General features: G+C 40.9%; 3 protein-coding genes across 18 annotated transcripts in view; 1 reads left to right on the forward strand and 2 right to left on the reverse strand.

Annotated features, from left to right (window-relative positions):
* abi1a (abl-interactor 1a) overlaps nucleotides 1-628 on the reverse strand; it is a 43,273-nt gene extending 42,645 nt beyond the window's left edge. For 2 of the 15 annotated variants that reach the window (XM_062021001.1, XM_062020998.1), the window contains exon 1: nucleotides 1-627. In XM_062021001.1, the coding sequence (XP_061876985.1) occupies nucleotides 1-117 (117 nt within the window). In that variant the 5' untranslated portion in view covers nucleotides 118-627. The other 13 variants (XM_062021000.1, XM_062021003.1, XM_062020999.1 and 10 more) reach the window with 12 other exon arrangements.
* Nucleotides 624-13,875, forward strand: acbd5a (acyl-CoA binding domain containing 5a). 2 transcript variants are annotated; one of them, XM_062021014.1, is made up of 14 exons: nucleotides 624-781; nucleotides 981-1,089; nucleotides 2,782-2,902; nucleotides 3,436-3,508; nucleotides 3,590-3,707; nucleotides 3,798-3,830; nucleotides 5,155-5,340; nucleotides 5,406-5,558; nucleotides 5,629-5,723; nucleotides 8,641-8,818; nucleotides 8,957-9,162; nucleotides 9,548-9,607; nucleotides 12,479-12,588; nucleotides 12,653-13,875. In XM_062021014.1, the coding sequence occupies exons 2-14, from the start codon at nucleotides 990-992 to the stop codon at nucleotides 12,663-12,665; spliced, it is 1,446 nt and encodes a 481-aa protein (XP_061876998.1). In that variant the 5' UTR covers nucleotides 624-781; nucleotides 981-989; the 3' UTR covers nucleotides 12,666-13,875. The 2 variants fall into 2 exon arrangements, with proteins under 2 accessions (XP_061876998.1, XP_061876999.1); XM_062021015.1 differs by lacking the exon at nucleotides 3,798-3,830.
* Nucleotides 13,494-20,955, reverse strand: part of mastl (microtubule associated serine/threonine kinase-like) — a 14,602-nt gene continuing 7,140 nt past the window's right edge. The window contains exons 9-12 of the mRNA XM_062020985.1: nucleotides 18,776-18,917; nucleotides 16,193-16,306; nucleotides 14,552-14,653; nucleotides 13,494-14,041 (exon numbers count right to left, since the gene is read on the reverse strand). Of these exons, the coding sequence (XP_061876969.1) occupies nucleotides 13,884-14,041; nucleotides 14,552-14,653; nucleotides 16,193-16,306; nucleotides 18,776-18,917 (516 nt within the window). The 3' untranslated portion in view covers nucleotides 13,494-13,883. The remainder of the gene's footprint in view (nucleotides 14,042-14,551; nucleotides 14,654-16,192; nucleotides 16,307-18,775; nucleotides 18,918-20,955) is intronic.

Here is a 20,955-nt window from a genome sequence, read left to right on the forward strand (position 1 = left end):
CTGCACATAATTGTTCTCACAGTAGTCCGCGACTCTCGTCAGGTTCTGGTAACTCTCAACAAGCGCACTCTTGGCGGCCGGGATCTCTTCATCGAGCAGCATTTGTAGCTCTGCCATCTTTACATGTCTCCGCAGAGTGTCGATGTCCCTTCGCCGACTTCCTTCCGAGTAATGCAGCAGCTACCAGATCAGTCTTGGAGCGCCCCTCCCTCCAGCCCTCGCTAGCTATTGTGGGACCCCAGAGATCAAGATCGTCTGTTGTAATGAACGATGTCTCACTGCGTGCTCGACAACTATCGCGGTATAATCATAGTGTATTTCGCAGTGTAACCTATACATATCCCATATGTACCTAATAGTTTATAATTATAATTTAGCATAATAGCAAGTTACAATAAATTAAATATTAAAACAATTTTAAAAATGTGTCGACAGAGTGAGAGTTCTTGTTCTTTACCGATACCCAGCACACTCTTGCGCTATAGAGACGCATATCGGGAAATGTAGTCTCGAGTAAACGGCATTACCTACAATTGTATCTATTATATTTACATTTACTGACGGTTATCCATGTAATCGTTACGTATATATGGTTATTAGTTTTGTTCTGCCCGGTACGAGGCTTTTTGGTCACTGGGGAACTTGGCAAAGGAATGAACCCGGAAATGAACTTCAACTCCCAGAGTGCACCTCTTCCAGCTTATACTGTACATGGCGTCTGATCGAAGACAAGGGGCAGATCGCCTTCCTATTAACAGATAGGCTGTCAGTTTCTTCAACGGTAAGCGACATTGGTTTTCCGTACGAACGTTTTGGAATATCAAGCAGTAAATGTCAAATACATGTAAATGTCGTCACGAACTTATTGTCCTAGATATTGCTCCCTACCCTCTAATAACATTGTTAGCTAGCATACAGTATTATTGGTGTTTTGATTGTTTTAAAATGGCGACTTTATCTTTTTTATCGTTTGTGTTAAGCGTGTCATCATGGAGGTGGTCAAATCCGTCAGTGTGGAAGAAGAGACGGGTTGGACGCGGCTGAGGTTCGACGCCGCTGTCAAAGTCATCAAGAGTTTGCCCCCAGATGGTGAGTCGACAGGCGGACACTGGTCGCGTTCCATCGGGGCAGTCGAACCGGTTCACTTTTGTAGCAGCGGCAAGTTACGACGTCGCCACGGCTTTGCATTGCACTGGATTTAAAAGGCTTAATCCACCAGACTTTCTGCAACACTCCTGGTCAACAGTCTGTGTATGTTTTGGTCAATGAAATTTGTTTTCATGGATGGAAATTGAAAACAAAAACCGATTGGATTATTTGAAGTTTAAAAGGCAAACATTTTATTAAAAAACAAAGTGTTCTTTATTTAGTGTCGTAGAGCAATAATTACAATACGTTTGATTTTCATTTTATATTTGATACAACAAATATTAAAATCCCCAGTAAACAAACGGAAAGACAGACCAAAACAGATATGTTATCATTTGTGGACACTTGAAGCTTTTCTTTTCAAAGTAAAAGCGGGCATGATTACTACGAAACCTGTGTGTGCCTGTGACTGTGGCTAAAATGTATTTGAAGCCCAACACAGAAATGGGTTTCAGACATGGTACAATGGATGTTTCTGTGTGGAGTTTCTCCTCGTGACTGCGTAGGTTCCCTCCGGGTACTCCGGCTTCCTCCCACTTCAAAAGACATGCACCTGCGCATAGGTTGATTGGCAACATTAAATTGGCCCTACTGTGTGAATGTGAGTGTGAATGTTGTCTGTCTATCTGTGTTGGCCCTGCGATGAGGTGGCGACTTGTCCAGGGTGTACCCAGCCTACCGCCCGAATGCAGCTGAGATAGGCTTCAGCACCCCCCGTGACCCAGAAAGGGATAAGCGGCAGAAAATGGATGGATGGATGGACAATGAGTACCAACATCTACCGTAAGTAGCGAGTCAGTGGCCTTGTGGTTAGAGTGTCCGCCCTGAGATCGGAGTTCAAACCCCGGCCGAGTCATACCAAAGACTATAAAAATGGGACCCAATACCTCCCTGCATGGCACTCAGCATCAAGGGTTGGAATTGGGAATTAAATCACCAAATGATTCCCGGGCGCGGGCACTGCTGCTGCTCACTGCTCCCCTGTGGGGATGGGTCAAATGCAGAGGATAATTTCACCGGACGGAGTGTGTATGTGACAATCATTGACCCTTCAACTTTAAAGACGGGACCGCAGACTGGCCTTTAAGAAAAAAATACTGTACTAGAGTCTTGTGTAGTGCGTGATTAAATCCTTTTTTTGCCCCCACTTTCGTGTGGTATGTGCATAGAGATTTTTGTAGACGTCAGTCCTCGTGCCATGTCTAAAATAATTTCTGTACGGCTCCAAAGACATTTTAGCCAGGCACTTGGGTACCTAGTACCCCCGCTTTTACTTTGAAACTACAAACTTCCAGTGTCAGAATATGAAAAAACATTCATTTTGGTCTGTGTTTCTGTTTCTGTAAACTAGAAATTAAAATGTTTGTTGTATGAAATATAAAATGAAAATTAAACTGTTTTTAGATGTTTTTGCTTTTTGGCACCGGAAAATATAACAGCTTTGTTTTTAAATGTTAATTTTCTTTTTAAAAAAAAATAAAATTCAAATAAAACAGTCGTTAGTTTTATATTTAGATTTGGGAAACAAAATTTAAATGACCAAAACATACACTGATCATCAACACATGACTTACGAGGTACAACTTAACATGGAGTATTTTGTGTAATTTTTTTCATTTGTATCGATGCTAGGTTCTTTCCAGCCCTCCAACGACATGATGCTTAAGTTCTACAGTTACTACAAGCAAGCCACCGTTGGCAAGTGCAACACCGCCCGGCCCGGCTTCTGGGACGTAGTGGGCAAAGCGAAATGGTAAGGGAATACTGACATGTCAATGCAGTTGGTGTAAATAAAGTTACGGTTGAATTTAATCTGTTTCATGGCAGTATGTTCATGCATGCTGCACTAAACGATGAAAGTCATGGAGAGAGTTTATCACTGGGCTTTATCGCCATTATGTTGCATGAGTTTGCTTTCCACTTGTTTAAATGGACAGATAATCTACAACAGGTGACAATTCATTGCGGGCTTAAAAGGCCTTGACTGGCGTACATTGCACAACATTTCGCTTTTTTGCCCTCAGATAACACACATCGCTCGGTCTGGGTGATCTCTGAACCCGCCGTCTCGCTAGGCTTACTCTGTGTAGAAGTCATGGACAAAAAAAAACATTCCAAATGTAATCTGTAACCTATTTGGCTGTGCGGACGGATGTTATCAGAACATTTTGGAATTGGCTCTTGATGGGGAACATGTTGACCTTAGCATAAACACTCACTTTTCAATTGCATTGGATGTCGGGATGATGAAGTTAATGAAGTTGTGTTTACTGTGATTAAAATCAGGGATGCTTGGAACTCTCTGGGTGAAATGACCAAAGAAGCGGCAATGGTAGCCTATGTTGACGAAATGAAGCTGGTATGTTATTTTTGTGTGTGGGTTTTTTAGAAGCCCTGGCATACTTACTTAACTGATAATTCATGTTTGTTGTGTTTGTAGATTCTAGAGGGCATGCCGATGACGGGCGAGGTGGAGGAGCTCCTCCAGGTGCTCGGCCCCTTCTACGAGCTGGTGGACGAAAAGAAAAAGATCACGCAGATATCAGACTTAAGCACAGGTTGGTTTGTTGAACAGTTCCTTGATGATGTTGGCTATAGCGTGTGAATTTATTATTAATCGTGGACGATTTGCTTCCTGTCATACTCAGCCCGTTTGACAAAGTTTGCTAGACAGCTGGAAGGCAAGTACTTGACTGTGTGCTGTTTTCCTTGAGCAGATGTGCTTTTAGCGTCCATAGTTTTAGGTGCAGACTTTGTAGGGTAGAATTTTTGTAGTCCTGTCGCTTCATGCATCGTAAGTAGAAGAAATTACATGCAGGTAATAAAAAAAAACGTGAACGCAGTCAAGCATACCTTTTAATAACAAAAGATAAGTAAGGATGCATAACAGACACCTTATTGAACATAATACATAGTAGTAAGCATACACAAGTAAAAATACGTTAACCACTTCAATACTAAAATAGGGATGCACAATAATGTTTTAAAGCTTGCATTAATAACCTTCCATCCATCCATTTTCTACCACGTGTCCCTCTCGGGGTTGCTGGAGCCTATCCCAGCTATTTATTTGTTTTATTTTTCTAATGTAGATTGAACAAGTTTGTCCAAAACTTTTCTTTGCGTCTGGCTTCCGGGAAGCTTCTCTAGCAGGTGTCTTCGTTGGCTTTCAAAAGACTGTTGTAGAGATGCTGGTGTTTCAAGTGGCTAATAAGGTTTGATGTGTTTAAGCTGGATTTTTATTTTGTTTACCCTCTTGAACGACCGACGCCGTGTTTCTCTACAGTGAGCATAGGGGAAGTTTAAGACACACTGTTTACAGCACAAGCAGGAGAAAAGGAGCGCTTCATTTGTTCACCCTAACCCACCTACATCATGGTACGGGTAAACAAGCCGCATTGGAGCGTTTTTTTTCCTGGTTTTACGAAGCTATTTTTTTTTTTCTATTTTTCGGTATGGTGTCATAATTCCTCATATCGGCCCGATAATTATTTTTCCAATATTTATCGTGCACCATTTTCTAAATAAGGTAAAAATAATAAGACCATCTCAAAAGGCATTGTAGATTTTACCAACAAATATGCTTCATTATTTCAAGAATTCCTAATGTAAGTCATAATCATGCTTATCTGTAAGATCAAAGGCGTAGTAGATTTGTGTCAGAAATGTGCCTCGTGTGTCAATTTAAAAATATATATTATTCGCTGACTTCAAACTTTCGGTGTATATGTAACCTGCCTGGTTAAGTCCTTGCCTTTTCTGTTCCGCCCGGGATTCGAACCCGGGTCGCCGGCAAGAGGGATAAGCGTGCTAGCGACTGAGGTGAAAGCCGATTGGTTGTCAGAGAGTAAGGTGTATTAACGTTCACATGGCTTAGCCACACTTGTTAGCCTCCATTACATATATATATTTTTTCCAGGTCTGACTTTTCAAAACAGCAATTAGTTCACAGACTCCGCCCAACATATGTTTTATCTTAGTCTAAAACACTCTGGTTGTTTGCAGGCTTTGGCACGGCCCTGAACACCATGTGCTCAAAGAGCGTAGCCAAGAGCATCGTCAGAAACATGGAAATGAACGGAACACTGGAGAAACGACCAGCCAAAGTCATACGAGAGGATGAAGAGACGTCCGATGATGAAGAAGAGGGAGAAGAGGAAAGAGATGTAGAGACGCAGGAGGTCAAAAAAGGTAAGAACAACTTTTGTCCAAATTGCTAGTATAAAATCTCCCCTGCTGATCAGGTTCCGTTGCAGCCTCTCAGCCAAAGAAGAAAGCGTCTGGCATGACGCACAAAGCCACAAACGGCAAGGTGGCAAACGGCTTCACACATTTGACCAACGGCGACCACTCGCTCGCCCCTCAGGAGGGCTCAGCCGATCAACCTCTGCTCAACGGCCACCACGAGGGTAAGGAACCAATTAAACTGATTTTCCACTCTTTTTTATTGAGCAAAGTCTTTCCACCACTCTTCCTCAGACGCCAGCCTGGACGTGTCACCTCCCACTCAGTTTGCGAGTGACTCGGACAGCGAAGTGTATTGTGACTCTGTGGACCAGTTTGGCCAGGACGAGGCAAGAAAGAACTCAAACAACAATTATTGTATTTCCTCATAATAGGCCTTTTTCCACAGCAGAAACTTTAACAGGAACTTACCTATTTATCCGGATAAATAAAGTACCCCCCCTGCATTTTCACCAAAAACTACCCAGGCAGATTTAGTTCTTCAGGAACTGTGTTTAGTTCACGGTAGTGAGGTTGAATTTTCGGAAGTTCCCAGGAACGCTGATTGGTTGAACACAGTTGGGGCGTTTTTTCAAAGTTTGTATTAAAACTTTTGACCACTCCTCTTGACAAAATTGGTGCAGTTCAGCTAAATGACCACATAACTTGCCTCCAGAAGGTCTTATCTTTGTCCATGTGATGTCAGATGAAACAAAAATTGAGCTGTTTGGCCACAATACCCAGCAATATGTTTGGAGGAGAAAAGGTGAGGCCTTTAATCCCAGCAACACCATGCCTACCCTCAAGTATTATGCTCTGGGCCTGTCTTGCTGCCAATGGAACTGGTGCTTTAAATGGGACAATGAAAAAGGAGGATTACCTCCAAATTCTTCAGGACAACCTAAAATCATCAGCCCGGAGGTTGGGTCTTGGGCGCAGTTGGGTGTTCCAACAGGACAATGACCCTAAACACACTTCAAAAGTGGTAAAGGAATGGCTAAATCAGGCTACAATTAAGGTTTTAGAATGGCCTTCCCAAAGTCCTGACTTAAACGTGTGGACAATGCTGAAGAAACAAGTCCATGTCAGAAAACCAACAAATTTAGCTGAACTGCACCAATTTTGTCAAGAGGAGTGGTCAAAAATTCAACCAGAAGCTTGTGGATGGCTACCAAAAGCGCCTTATTGCACTGAAACTTGCCAAGGGACATGTAACCAAATATTAACTTTGCTGTATGTATACTTTTGACCCAGCAGATTTGGTCACATTTTCAGTAGACTCATAATAAATTCATAAAGGAACCAAATTTCATGAATGTTTTTTGTGACCAACAAGTATGTGCTCCAATCACTCTATCACAAAAAAATAAGAGTTGTAGAAATTATTGGAAACTCAAGACAGCCATCACATTATGTTTTTTACAAGTGTATGTAAACTTTTGATCGCGACTGTAGGTGGAAACACAAACCACACACTTCTACAGGAACCTTTAGCTCCAGAAACTTAAAGTTCCTGAGCTTTGGGTGGGAAAAGGCCTATTGTGCCCTGTACATGCTGCTGTTTTTTTTTGTTGCAAAGTTAGAGGTTTAACATTATACTCTATCCAAAGCAGTGGCGGGCCGTGCGTTTCTCACCTTCAGTGATGTCCTACTTAGTCCGACTTCACCTCTCAAAATACCGTAATTTATGTCACCACATGGACACGGCCAGAGATACTATACAGAAACACACTTGCACGCTTCTGGGAATTGAATCCCCTCAACAGTGTACAAAAGGGTCTATTTTTCAGTGCATTGAACCTTCAATAAACCCGCTTCAGCAATTAAAACATATCTTATGTGGGACTGTCAAAATTAAAAGAATTGTATAAAACATATGAAACATGAAGAAATAAACTATTTGAAGTCACAATTTGTAGCACCCATCCGACGCCGTGTAAGCCAGTGGTACCATCATAGTCGGTTGATTCGTGTGAAAGTGGCGAGCAAACCATTTCGCCGCCGGTGTTGTGCCAAAATGAGATTGCCTGCCAAAAATTGATTTATTTCACGGGAACGCGCACCGCTTGCTAAACCTGCATTGGTTGGCTTCGTCTGTCCACAGCGGATTACTAGGTGTAAGACAAACACTTTATCTTCGTGGTTATTGTACCGGTGAGTTTTATGTGGTTTTCTATGGCTCCTATGGTTCTGGTGCCACTTCCTGATTTTGCAACTTGTGATTGGATACTCACTTGGGACCAAGTGAGTATCCAATCACAGCGTTAAGCCAGCTAGAAGGCCTTACTGACAACAACTCGTGATCTGATTGGCTATCGCAATTGTCTATCACCTCCATGTGTCTGTTCACTTATAGTGCAAAGACGCCCGCATTGTTGATTCTGAAGGATTTGGTACAGCATGGCAACATAAGCCAGCTGAATTCTGATTGGATACAAACTCTAAACTAAAAACAGCAGCATTGGAAGGAGCATAATATGACATAAAGAGAATATGAATAATTTGGTATTTAGGGACAGTAAATTAAAAATTACTTTTATCTTTAATTATGATCTTGATTTCTGGTTATGTTCGGCCAGCATAGAAGGCCTTGTTGGCCCTGACGGCTCACCACTAATCTGAAGTGTGTTGTCCTAATTCGTGCACCAATGCTAGAATTAAAACCGTGCTGGAACATGCCATTTTGTGTCTGTAACTTTATACTAATGAGCTCTTTGTTGTAGAGTTTGATGGCACTAGGGATACTTCTTCTCTTTAGATAGAGAAGAAGTGTATAGAACATATACATATACTATAGGATAGTGTAATTTTTACATTTACACTGTAACTTTGCACTCAACCAACATAATAGGCGCCAGATATTACATACCACAACGTAATATTCACTAGCATAGCTATTTGAGTTACAGTGCTCACACTTAAGTCATATTTTAACAGCAGCAACATGCTTGGTTAGCCTTTGCTAAAGAAAAAGCATGCTCAAACTCACTGCTCCCACATTGGTAATTGTCTGGCTTAATTTTAAGATGTGTAGTGAAGCTTGGGGAATGGTTTGGTTCTGAATTGTCTAAAGTGCCTCTAAGACTGTTAGAACATCATTAAAATGTGACTTTTGAATAATAGGCCACTTTGATTTTTTAGGTGCTTGCATGTCTCAAATGGGTGATTAATACTTGGCATCTATTAGAATGGAGGCCACTATTTGAGGAAATACAGTTTGTGCAACAATGATGCACATAAAGCCATCAAGTCTTTCATATATTTTAGAACTCCGAGCAGAACCGCTCTCTGGATGACCAGGAGGAGGAAGAGGACGGCGAGGACGTCCAGGGACCACCGCAGGTGATAAAGTGCGGCGGCGAGGACGGAGACGCCGGCAGGAGCATGAACCAGAGGTCAAGGTTGAATGTCGACATGCCAAACTCTTCAGTCGGAGGCAAAAGAGGTAAAACTGCTCGTAATTTGTGTGGTATTGGGGTGTTTCTGCATGACTACGATTAGCCAAGTAGCTTCATTAGCATTTAGTATAGATTCCGGGCTGAACCCCAAGAACGAAGTACTCACAGTTGTTGCGGCACTCCAGGCTCCAGATCCTCCAGTCGTGGCTCTGGTGCGCTGAAGCCAGTGCACGGCGGTGGAGATGACGGCGACGGCGGTCGCAGGGGCGGAGCGTCCATGTCCGGCATCAATCTCAACGAGCAGATCGTAGCGGCGCTAGCCCAGCTACAGGAGGACATGCGGAGCGTCCTGGAGAGGCTGCACAACCTTGAGGCCCTCACTGCCACCCAGGTAAAAAGCAGGGTGCAATACTATTTTTTTTACTAAAATGACATTTGTTTTGGAGGACATGCTAGCACACACTACTGCACACGTAATATAGATAACACAAATGATCAATGACTTATGAGCAATTAGTTGGGTGCTTCTGCAAAGACATTTTGCTTGATGTCGGCCATGTTTTCCAATTAAGCTTGCTTAAATTTGACCTTACATTTTGTTGAGATGGCATTGAGCTGTGCGAAACCTGGAGCGCCACCATGTGGTTTATTTGTCAGAAGGATATTAGCACAGGCAATGATATATTGCTGCATTTTTTTGCAACATTTTCACCCTCTTGCGCGTAGCGGCTCAGGAGTAGAAGGGGGTTTTCCTAATTGTGTCATTGTCTTTCCAGGCCAGGTCAGCGGCCATGTCTCCTGTCCACCTGTCAACACCAGTCAGTAGGAAAAATCAGGTAAACGCGGCAATGCCACTTGGCTTGTCATCTATGCTCCATCGGGTGTAGTGAGAAGAAGACAAAATACAATCGGGGCCTCTGTTACTCCCTAAACTCAGCTTAATATTTTGTGGCTGATTCTATACTTTTTTTACTCTGTGGTAACTAAAAATTAGAGATCGACCGATTATCGGCGCGGATATTTGCCATTTTGACGTATATTGGTATCGGCCTGTTTTTATTGGTACCAGTCTTTTTTTTCCTTCAACTACAAATGAACAACAACAGCAGATACAACACATACACATATGATACCAGTATCTAGCATTTAAAAAACAATTCGTGCTCAAGCACCAGCCAGTTTGCCTTGCATGAGAAAAGTTTTTTCTCGGTTCCATTTCGTTTGTTTTCACAACTGCAACGTTCAAGGCTCAGTCCACAGCACTCGGAGCGTGGGGTCGTTAAAGGAGCGAAGCTAGTTTCATGTTATGCGATTCAATCAAATAACGTGACAAGAGATTGATGTACATGATGACAGAAAAGATATCTCTGCCAAAAATCTAAACTTTATATAAATATATTGACAAATTGGAGACTTGTTATACAAGTAAAGAGCAGGCAGCAGCTGACACATTCTCATACATTCTGTAACATCCAGGAAGAAATGTCAGCCAGCTTGAATAATGTCTCAACTATAAGCTATGTTAAAGGCCTACTGAAACCCACTACTACCGACCACGCAGTCTTGATAGTTTATATATTAATGATGAAATCTTAACATTGCAACACATGCCAATACGGCCGGGTTAGCTTATAAAGTGCAATTTTAAAGGCCTACTGAAATGAATTTTTTTTATTTAAACGGGAATAGCAGATCCATTCTATGTGTCATACTTGATCATTTCGCGATATTGCCATATTTTTGCTGAAAGGATTTAGTAGAGAAAACCGACGATAAAGTTCGCAACTTTTGCTCGCTGATAAAAAAAAGCCTTGCCTGTACCGGAAGTAGCGTGACGTCACAGGAGCTAGTATTCCTCACAATTCCCCATTGTTTACAATGGAGCGAGAGAGATTCGGACCGAGAAAGCGACGATTACCCCATTAATTTGAGCGAGGATGAAAGATTCGTAGATGAGGAACGTTACAGTGAAGGACTTGAGAGGCAGTGATGGACGTATCTTTTTTCGCTCTGACCGTAACTTAGGTACAAGCTGGCTCATTGGATTCCACTCTCTCCTTTTTCTATTGTGGATCACAGATTTGTATTTTAAACCACCTCAGATACTATATCCTCTTGAAAATGAGAGTCGAGAACGCGAAATGGACATTCACAGTGACTGAACATGTAAATACACGATTAATAATATTCAGCTTTGCGAAGCTAAAAAAATAGAAGCTAACCTAGCTACGTAGCCAACGTGATAGCATCAGTCTCAAATGCAGATAGAAACTAAATAAATAAAAAACCTGACTGGATGGATAGACAGAAGATCAACAATACTATTAAACCATGAACATGTAAATACACGATTAATAATATTCAGCTTGGCGAAGCTAAAAAAAAAATAGAAGCTAACCTAGCTATGTAGCCAACGTGATAGCATCAGTCTCAAATGCAGATAGAAACTAAATTTAAAAAAACCCTGACTGGATGGATAGACAGAAGATCATCAATACTATTAAACCATGAATATGTAAATACACGATTAATAATATTCAGCTTTGCGAAGCTAAAAAAATAGAAGCTAACCTAGCTACGTAGCCAACGTGATAGCATCAGTCTCAAATGCAGATAGAAACTAAATAAAAAAAAACCCTGACTGGATGGATAGACAGAAGATCAACAATACTATTAAACCATGAAGATGTAAATACACGATTAATAATATTCAGCTTGGCGAAGCTAAAAAAACAGAAGCTAACTTAGATGCGGCGGCTGTACTCACCGTAGTGCGTCTGCTATCCTGCTCAAAACACAACACAACCTCCTGGTGTTGGTGTTGCTGTAGTCCGCCGCTCCACCGATCGCACCTACAACTTTCTTATTTGCAGTTTCCATTGTCCATTAAACAAATTGCAAAATATTCACCAACACAGATGTCCAGAAAACTGTGGAATTTTGTCGAAGAAAACAGAGGTATTTGAATTGGGTCCACACACTTCCCTTGACCTCGTGACGTCACGCGCATACGTCATCATACCGCGACGTTTTCAAGCGGAAGTTTCCTGGGAAGTTTAAAGGAACCCAAAATTGTTTGCATGTAAATGTTCGCAATATTTCAGGGTTCCTCACAAGGAAACCTTACAATGTATTTATTACATCCATTTAATAAATCCTATAAAAATGGAGTAGGCAGCGAGGTATTATGATGTAGAGAAATCCCATATGTTTACCAATGTTCCCAGGAGGTTTCTATATTTTGAAATGGAAATGTCACTGCGCCTGTTAGGCACACGTAATAAAGGTGTTTGTGAAATCCCCTGATGCTTTTTGGTGCTAAATTATCCACAACATTAGCGCCACATAAAACATGTCGCTACTGGCCCAACGTTTCTTCAAAATTATGTAAAAAAGAAACAAATTAAAGCCTTGTACAGCTGTTTACTGACATATGGTATTCATGTTTAAATAACTTTTACTGCAAGTGAATATCTGCTCCGAATATCAGTTATTAACTTCCTTGAGTACTAATAACTGGTATCGGCACTGAAAAAACACATTGGTCCATCTCTACTGAAATCACTTAATTTTTCCTATGACATGACTCAAGTTAGCTTAGCAAGTTAAAAAAGAAAAGAAAAAATAAGTATTTCTCAAATTTTTTTAAGCTGCTGCATCCACCTCACACTTAACAGTGTTGTATTATATTGTGTGTTATCTCCTAGAACCCATCCTGGTGGCCTTTTGACATCTCTCCCACCAGTCTGGCATTCGCCATGGCCTGGCCCTTTGTGGTGCAATGGCTCATCAGCCTCTACCTGCAGAGGAAGAGAAGGTACTCCCCCTTCCTCTTCACTTTCACACCCAGCATCTTGACTTGAGTGTTCCTCTTTCCTCAGACGCCACAATTAAAACAAGGAGCGGCAACAATGGTTAAAGTAGAAGAAGAATCGTCCCGGTGACTTTTGGCAGCATTGGCATCCACTTGCAGCCCAGTAATCCTTTATTTTTGCACTAAAAGGAAGAAAGGCTTGAGAGAACATGTCCGGTGTGTGCATGTGGTACTAAAAAATGTTTTTTTGCGGAAAAAGGTCCATAGATTGGATGATGGCTGTTTCCATAGTAACTAGGGCTTCGCTGCACAAGTGGGCCAGATAATATTTTTGATGTGGTTTTAACTTTTCACTTAGTTGCCCAAGCAAAGCTTCTAAAATGTTATATTGACTAGATAGGAAAACCAGAATGTGAGGATAATTTATGATTATATACTGTAATAAGTGATATTCTTTGTAATTCTGAGTTCATATTTATTGCTTTTAGCAACTCGATCAACTGGCAAGCTTAGTGTTAAGGTTATATTGTCCACATAGAAGTGCCTCAACATCCATCGCACACAATGGCTCTCATGTTCACATATTGTAGCATTCTAGTACTGGACCAAATCTACCATTTGCTTGTCATCAATGTTTTTCTATGTTGTCTAATCGTGTGACAATATAATGTAGTGACAGTCGTACAAACTGTAAATGAATGCGATATTGTTATTGCGTGATATATGTATATAATACAAAAAAATCTTATTTACATAAGGTCTGCACTAACTTGTTAAAGAGCAATTAAGCTGTAATAAAATGTACAAATAATAGTTTTTACTAAAGCGCTGTGGCCCTCTGCCTGTGGATAGAGCGATCTATGCATGTCCTAATCTAAGCCTCCAATAAAAGTTTCATAAAATGTCCGGCGGCGTTCGCTTCAGCACGCACAATTGACTTTATTATTTATTGGGGTGTTGTGAGCAGGGTGACGAAGTACAACATGTTACATTTTATCTGCATTTTTTCCTGATCGTTGCAGGAAGATCATAAAAACAGCATTAACCGTCTTTCAAAAGCATGTAGCTGAACCAAGAAAATAAACAATCGATAAATATATTAAAAGTTCTTTAACCGCCACCGGTGCGGCAACAAAAATGTGATAGACAAAAAGTGACCCATTTACACACACATCACAGAAGAGAAAGGGAAGCCGGTAAAATAAGAGCAAATTGCCACTGCTAATTTACTATGGCATAAAAATGTAGTGATTGCACATAAGTTTTTTTTTTAACAACGAAGAGACATTTGACTAAAACTACAGACTGAATCCCGACACAGCGATGTGCTGAGCGTTGTTTCTTGCCTCAAAATACGACGTGTCCGTCTCGTCCTTGGGCTGCGGAATAAACGGCATGGGCTGGTTCTGCAAGTCCTCCCAGTCGCATCCCTCAAACAGCGGGTGGCACTTCAGTTCTGTTGGGACAAAGTGAGATAAAGCATTCAAATCCAAAAACAGTGAATAACTTAACGGACAGTTCGTTGCCAAACCCGCAAACATTTTGCCACAAACGTGCTTGTCAGGTCATTAAAGGGGTGTACAACATTTGATGATTCAGCTTAACGTTACTGTGCGTTGTTTTGCATTGCAGCACATAGAGCTGTGTGAGAAATGTCAAGTCAATCCCAACTATAGATTACATTTATTAACAGCACCACCATGTGGTGTATGTTAGAAGAATAAGAGCACCGGCAATACAGTTGGGATGCACGATATGACAAATCTTTTACCCTACTGTGTGCTGCAGCTCAGAAGTAGAAGAGTTAGCTTACACAAACATATACAGTGCAGTGAGTGACACAGAACTCCATTTTGGCCCCATACTGAGCTCTTGCACTAAAACTGTGAATGGCTTTCTGTACACAAAAACTGTCAAGACAACTATGATTTCAATGTGCCTTACCCAGGAGAAGGACAATACAAACCTTTGAGTCCTGCCCGTTTATTTGTGTCCATAGTCAACAGTTTTTCAATTGTATTTCTCGCTTCATCCGACAGTTCCTCATCTGCATCGGGCCAGGGGATATCTTAAACCATTAAGCAGGAGAGCAAAAGTTAAACATTCCTGTTTTGCAACTGAACACATGGTGGCAATAAAACTGTATTTTAATAACAGTAATACCTCGAAAATTCCCACAAAAACTTTGATGGGCCTGCAATCTATGCTGTGAACCTGCCCCGTGATTGATTGATTGATTGCTTAACTATCATAAAACGTTAGCATGCTAACGTTAGCTTGCTTGTTATAATGTGAACAGTTAGCATACAGTACTAAGATGAGACAAGTCTCAAAATCTATTAATTTTAGGTTTAAATGATCAAAATAAGCTAAAATGCTAGCATAAAACATTAGCATGTTAATGTTAGCTTGATAAAATAGAAACGGTTAACATACTTCGAAGATGGCTGAAAGTATCAAAAATCATGATTGTAGCTTCGAATTAACAAAACTAGCATAAAACATTAACATGCTAACGTTGACACGATAACATAGGAAAAGTTACCAGACTTTTAAGAGGGCCCCAAGTGTTGAAAACAATGATTTTTAGGTTCAAACAAATAACATGTGATAAAAAACATTATATCATAAAACATTAACATTCTAACAGCATGTTATAATGGGAACAGTAAGCATACTGTACTTGCAAAATGGTGAAAAGTATCAAAATCCACCAGTTTTAGGTTTTAAGGATTAAAATGAGTTTAAAATACTAGCATAATTACTAACCTGCTAATGTTGGCATGATAACAGGAAAGGTTAGTGTACCTCTAAGATGGTGGCAAGTATCAAAAGCCATGATTTCTAGGTTTAAAATAAATTAATTAAATGTTAGCATAAAACATTAGTATGATAACAAAAGTTAGCGTACTTCCAAGATGTCGCCAAGTATCAAAAGCCATGATTTTTAGTAAAATTTGCAAAAATGCTTGCATAAAAAGTTAGCATATCAAGTATCAAAATCAATTATTTTAAGGTTTATACAAATCTAACTAAAATGCTAGTAACCAGATAAGAGGAAATATCAAAAGTGGTAAGGCATTTTTATAATGTTCCAACACCATGCCTGTTGTATGTTTGTATTTTAATGAGTAAAATAGCAAAATATTTAAAATGCTAATAGTTAACATGCTAGCACCCAGCAAGATCGCATGGACTGAATGTACTGAACATTCAGACATTGGAACAGTTCAAATATGTTGAGAAATGAAACTATGAATAAGTAATGTCCCCTGCCTTTTTCTGAAGAAAAAAAAAAGCCACCATTGTAAGGGTGCGTACCTTATCAATAGGGCCAAGTGTATCTAATCAATGGACCCATTGAGATTGTTTTTCTCTAATAGCATCCCCATGGTAACACAACATTTTCCAAATATGAATTAGCACTGTAGGCGCAATTAAGACCTTTTCAACAACATAAGATATGTTGGGGTTTGTTGGCCGGTTTGTCCCGTATTAAACCCGGCAGAATAAGAGAGAAGAATAAAGGATAAGTCCAAGCAATAATAATAATATTGGCTGCTTGCTCCCCAGCAGGCCCATAATTATAAAAAATAATGCAGCCCACCTCTGTTTAGTATATTCTGGAAGACAAGTTGAGGCGTCTCGTCGTTGAAGGGCGGCACGCCTGTGAGGAACTCGAACAGGCACACGCCAAGCGCCCACCAGTCCACCATGCAGTCTGGACAGTGAGAAAACACGGCAGTTAAAAGATTAGTGTTAGTGTGGATTGACTGCATCGTGGAACAGCTGTTATAGCACTCAAGTGTACCAGCCTAGTTCATTATAGATACATACCTCCTAAGTGTTGTTGCAAAGATACATAGGGACAAAATAACTGTAAAAACACAAGTGATAATAAAAAACATAGCAAATGGTCTGTCTGCGCCACATGCAGTACAATATGAGCACTACAACTAAGTATCAATTACATGCTGATTAATGTTAGTTAGCAAATGCTAATATTTAGCAAGACACAACATTTCTTCAATACCTATACAAGGCCACTAGGTGGCAGTATCCCTGTGCAAGTATGTTTCTGTTCCTGCTTCATCAAGGGATGTATACATTATTTACTAATGGAGTTGAACTGCAAAAAGTGTGATGACGACCATAGAAGAGGAACTGAAAGTTACTACGACACAGGAAAGAGTCTCGTTGCTTAACACACAGTACAATGAGCGTATTCAAATTTAAAGGCACGGATTAATATTAGCAAGCAGACCGCTAACTGCTCAAATCAAATCAAATCCAGCTTTATTTATAAAGCGCTTTTCATACATAAATGAAATGCAACGCAAAGTGCTTTACAAAGTTAAAAACATTACCCCAGTAACCCATATCCCCCATTATCACATACGTACGCACGGACAAAGATACCAAACACACGCACACAACATACACACATATGCAACTATATGGACCAATGGCTGAGTACAGAGGAGACATGTGAGTAAACACTATCACAGGAGCCATCTGCACCAGGACGTCATCAGACCATAGCCACCAGGACGCTGACACAAAAGCGCCCCCACAAGCACGGCCGATAACCCCTGAGGCAGATGGCTCTTCTGAGGAAAATAAAAATAATAAAACTTGTAAAATAGTAAGAACCATGTGTAGAGATAAATAATAAAATACAAGACATATGAAGATTAATAGAAAAAAAATATATATATATATATATATACACTACTGTTCAAAAGTTTGGGGTCACATTGAAATGTCCTTATTTTTGAAGGAAAAGCACTGTACTTTTCAATGAAGATAACTTTAAACTAGTCTTAACTTTATAGAAATACACTCTATACATTGCTAATGTGGTAAATGACTATTCTAGCTGCAAATGTCTGGTTTTTGGTGCAATATCTACATAGGTGTATAGAGGCCCATTTCCAGCAACTATCACTCCAGTGTTCTAATGGTACAATGTGTTTGCTCATTGGCTCAGAAGGCTAATTGATGATTAGAAAACCCTTGTGCAATCATGTTCACACATCTGAAAACAGTTTAGCTTGTTACAGAAGCTATAAAACTGACCTTCCTTTGAGCAGATTGAGTTTCTGGAGCATCACATTTGTGGGGTCAATTAAACGCTCAAAATGGCCAGAAAAAAAGAACTTTCATCTGAAACTCGACAGTCTATTCTTGTTCTTAGAAATGAAGGCTATTCCACAAAATTGTTTGGGTGACCCCAAACTTTTGAACGGTAGTGTATATATATATACACAGTAAATAAATAAATAAATATAACTAAATAAAATATTGCATAACTATTAGGATAAAAAGTAAAATACAAATGACTTCAATAAAATAATTAATATCAGGTAAAAGCCAAATCAAGAAGGTGGGTCTTAATCCTGCTCTTAAAAGTATGAACATGCTATTACAACACCAATAGGCGTCCCTCTCCAGTAGGCTTCTTCAAATGGTTAGTAGCTTTACTTTATTTCAGTTTTACATGACAAGTACAAATGTTAAAATATGTCTGAAAATATTTCCTGTTTGATTCTTGAACAAATTACATAATTTGCTATGGGGAAAAATTGGCAATTAGAACAACCTGTACTCGAATTTGCAGGTTCCATTGCATGTGAAATCAAAACAAAAAGCATTAAAAGCAGCATAAATCCTTTAAAAATGACCAGTAAATATATATGTATAATTCCCATCATGGCATCACCCTTCATGAATATTCATGAGACATTTGACAGCTGACAGGAAACAACACTACAGTGGGTCCATATGTGAAATAATCACATTTTGAATACAAAATTATTGTTTGCTGTCAGTGGCTAAATGTCACACGACTATGCCCCGCCCCCCAGATGAGCAGCTTCCAAAAAAAAATAAGGCAAGCCTAACTTTGATCATATTAGTGTGAGCTCCATGTTAAAAGATCATAGCAACCCAGCTGTTTGACACCTGCGGCAGTCACGCAGGTAGAAGCTGACCTCCTGATCCAAAATGGCAGATTTAGATCAGTAAGTGTGCGTTAGCAGCAGGTGATCAAACATGCTGGCAAAAAATAAAAACACCCTCCTTCTCCTTACTTACCGCCCTGTGACATCCCTGAAACCCACAAACAAGTCACACGAAGTCAAAGGAAGGAAAGGAAACAAAACCTCCGCTTGCTTGCTTCAGCGCTTACCGTGAGGCTTCGCCAAAAGGAGTTCCGGAGCCAGGTAGTCTGGGGTGCCTAAAATGGGCACCTCCTCGACGGGCAGCTGCCCCCTTCGCACGCTTTTTGGCGTCCTGAAGGGGGTGTGGGAGGTCGACATGGCCTGAGGAGTCTGATGAGAAAATATCGTCAGAGATAATACATCGTAATAATCATGCAATTGTGTTTGCAACCAGCAGAGGTGCTGGTTGATTATTTTCCTAAGCGGTCCACTAAAAGGTCCAAAATAATGCAAAAGTGATTTTTTTTTAAATGATGTTCTATACAGCCTGTTCATGAGCATCAGATTCAACAACTTTTGAAACAAGAGGCATCAAGCAAATGTGGAACTTTTTCCTTGTCAAGACAAGAGCTTTGTTGAAAAAAGAAAGGGGGAAAATGAGGCTTTACTACACATCTGAACAAGGTGGTCTAGCCTAGCATGAAGCTCGAGATGTGCCGATCGATCGGCCACCGATCAGTATCCTCTGGTTATTGTGAAATCGCCATTGCGGATTGATGAATATTAATACCGATCATAAATGCCAATCTTCTGTGGCTGACACTATTTATTTACTCTATTTTTAATCCACCAGCTGACAAACTAGCAGCTGGTTATGGATCTCCATACACAGTGTGGCGCCGCTCCACTAAGCTAATAGTAATCACCTCCATTATGGTAAATAAACTTCATTTGTATCTTAAGTATCACGTATCGTTTTCACTGTGGGGCGGCTTGGCTCGGTTAGTAGAGCGGACGCGCAAGCAACGTGAGGCTTCCAGGTTCGATCCCTGCTACCGCCTCCTCGTCACTGCCGTTGTGTCCTTGCACAACACATTTTACCCACCTGCTCCCAGTGCCACCCGCACTGGTTTTAATATAACTTAAATATTGTGTTTCACTATATGATGCGCTTTGAGTCACTAGAGACAAGCGCTATATAAATATAATTCACTTCACTGGAAAATAAGGCTTCTCAACTAATGACCCCTCAGCAGTTTGGAAAGACATGCGAGAGGTCACCTACTACAGAAAACCCACACCTAACCCTGCAGGGAACAACAGACTGGCTGAGGACCTGAACGGTTTCAACTGCAGGATTTCACACCCATGACGATCAGCAGAAAGGACGTGTGCCAGCTCTTCCAGAAACATCAATCAATCAAAAAATATTTTAATAGCCCTTAATCACAAATGTCTCAAAGGGCTGCACAAACCACAACGACATCCTCGGATCTGATCCCACATAAGGGCAAGAAAGAACTCAACCCAATAGGAAAAATGTGAAACCCCCCCCCCGTGTGAAAAAAAAAGACCAGAAAGGGTCTAGGATCAGACAATGTGTCCCAATCCTGCCTGAGTATCCTGTGCAGATTTTCAGCTCATCACTGGAGCTGTGTGAAGTGCCCTCTTGCTTCAAAAGCTTCATCATTATCCCAGTCTCAGAGAAACCTGCCATCACAGGACTACAGACCCTTCGCCCTGACATCTGTGGTTTTGAAATATTTTGAGAGACTGGTGTTGACCCATCTAAAGGACATCACAGGCCCCCCTGATGGACTCCCAGCAGTTTGGGCAAACAGGTCGGTGGAGGATGCAGTAAACATGGGACTGAACCACATCCTGCATGACCTTGACTCCCTACGGACCAACGCTAGGATCCTGTTCGTGAACTTCAGCTCTGCATTTAACACCATCGCCCCGGATATCCTGCCCCGTAAACACCCAGCGCACAGTGCCGGCCTCCACTTATCAGTGGATCTCCAACTTCCTGACTGAGAGAAGGCAACAGGTTAGGATGGCGAGGATCACATCAAGCACCCGGACAATCAGCACTGGTGTCCCCCAGGAGGGTGTTCTCTCCCCACTGTTCTTCTCCCTCTACACCTCAGGGGACCCTTCATTGGAACTCTTGAAGTCCGCAGACAAGGCCCCCGTCATCGGTGTCATGCAGGACGGTAAAGAGTCAGTCTACAGACGAGAAGTGTAACAGCTGGCTCTCTGGTGCAGTCAAAACCACCTGGAACTGAAATCACTGAAGACTGTGGAGGTGACAGTGGACTTCAGGAGAAACCCCCTCACCATTCTGAACAGCACTTTGCCCTACTGTGGACACTTTCAGATTCCTGGGATTCACAATCTCACGAAAATTGAAGTGGAACTCCTACAT

Source organism: Entelurus aequoreus, linkage group LG15 (genome assembly GCF_033978785.1).
Source record: "Entelurus aequoreus isolate RoL-2023_Sb linkage group LG15, RoL_Eaeq_v1.1, whole genome shotgun sequence".
Classification (NCBI taxonomy): domain Eukaryota; kingdom Metazoa; phylum Chordata; class Actinopteri; order Syngnathiformes; family Syngnathidae; genus Entelurus; species Entelurus aequoreus.

Excerpts from the sequence above, each read along its gene's own strand:
- acbd5a (XM_062021014.1), top strand. The coding sequence starts at position 990 with ATGGAGGTGGTCAAATCCGTCAGTGTGGAAGAAGAGACGGGTTGGACG. Across the intron at positions 2,903-3,435 it reads GTAGTGGGCAAAGCGAAATG|GGATGCTTGGAACTCTCTGG; the intron begins GTAAGGGAATAC and ends GATTAAAATCAG. Across the intron at positions 9,608-12,478 it reads CAGTCAGTAGGAAAAATCAG|AACCCATCCTGGTGGCCTTT; the intron begins GTAAACGCGGCA and ends GTTATCTCCTAG.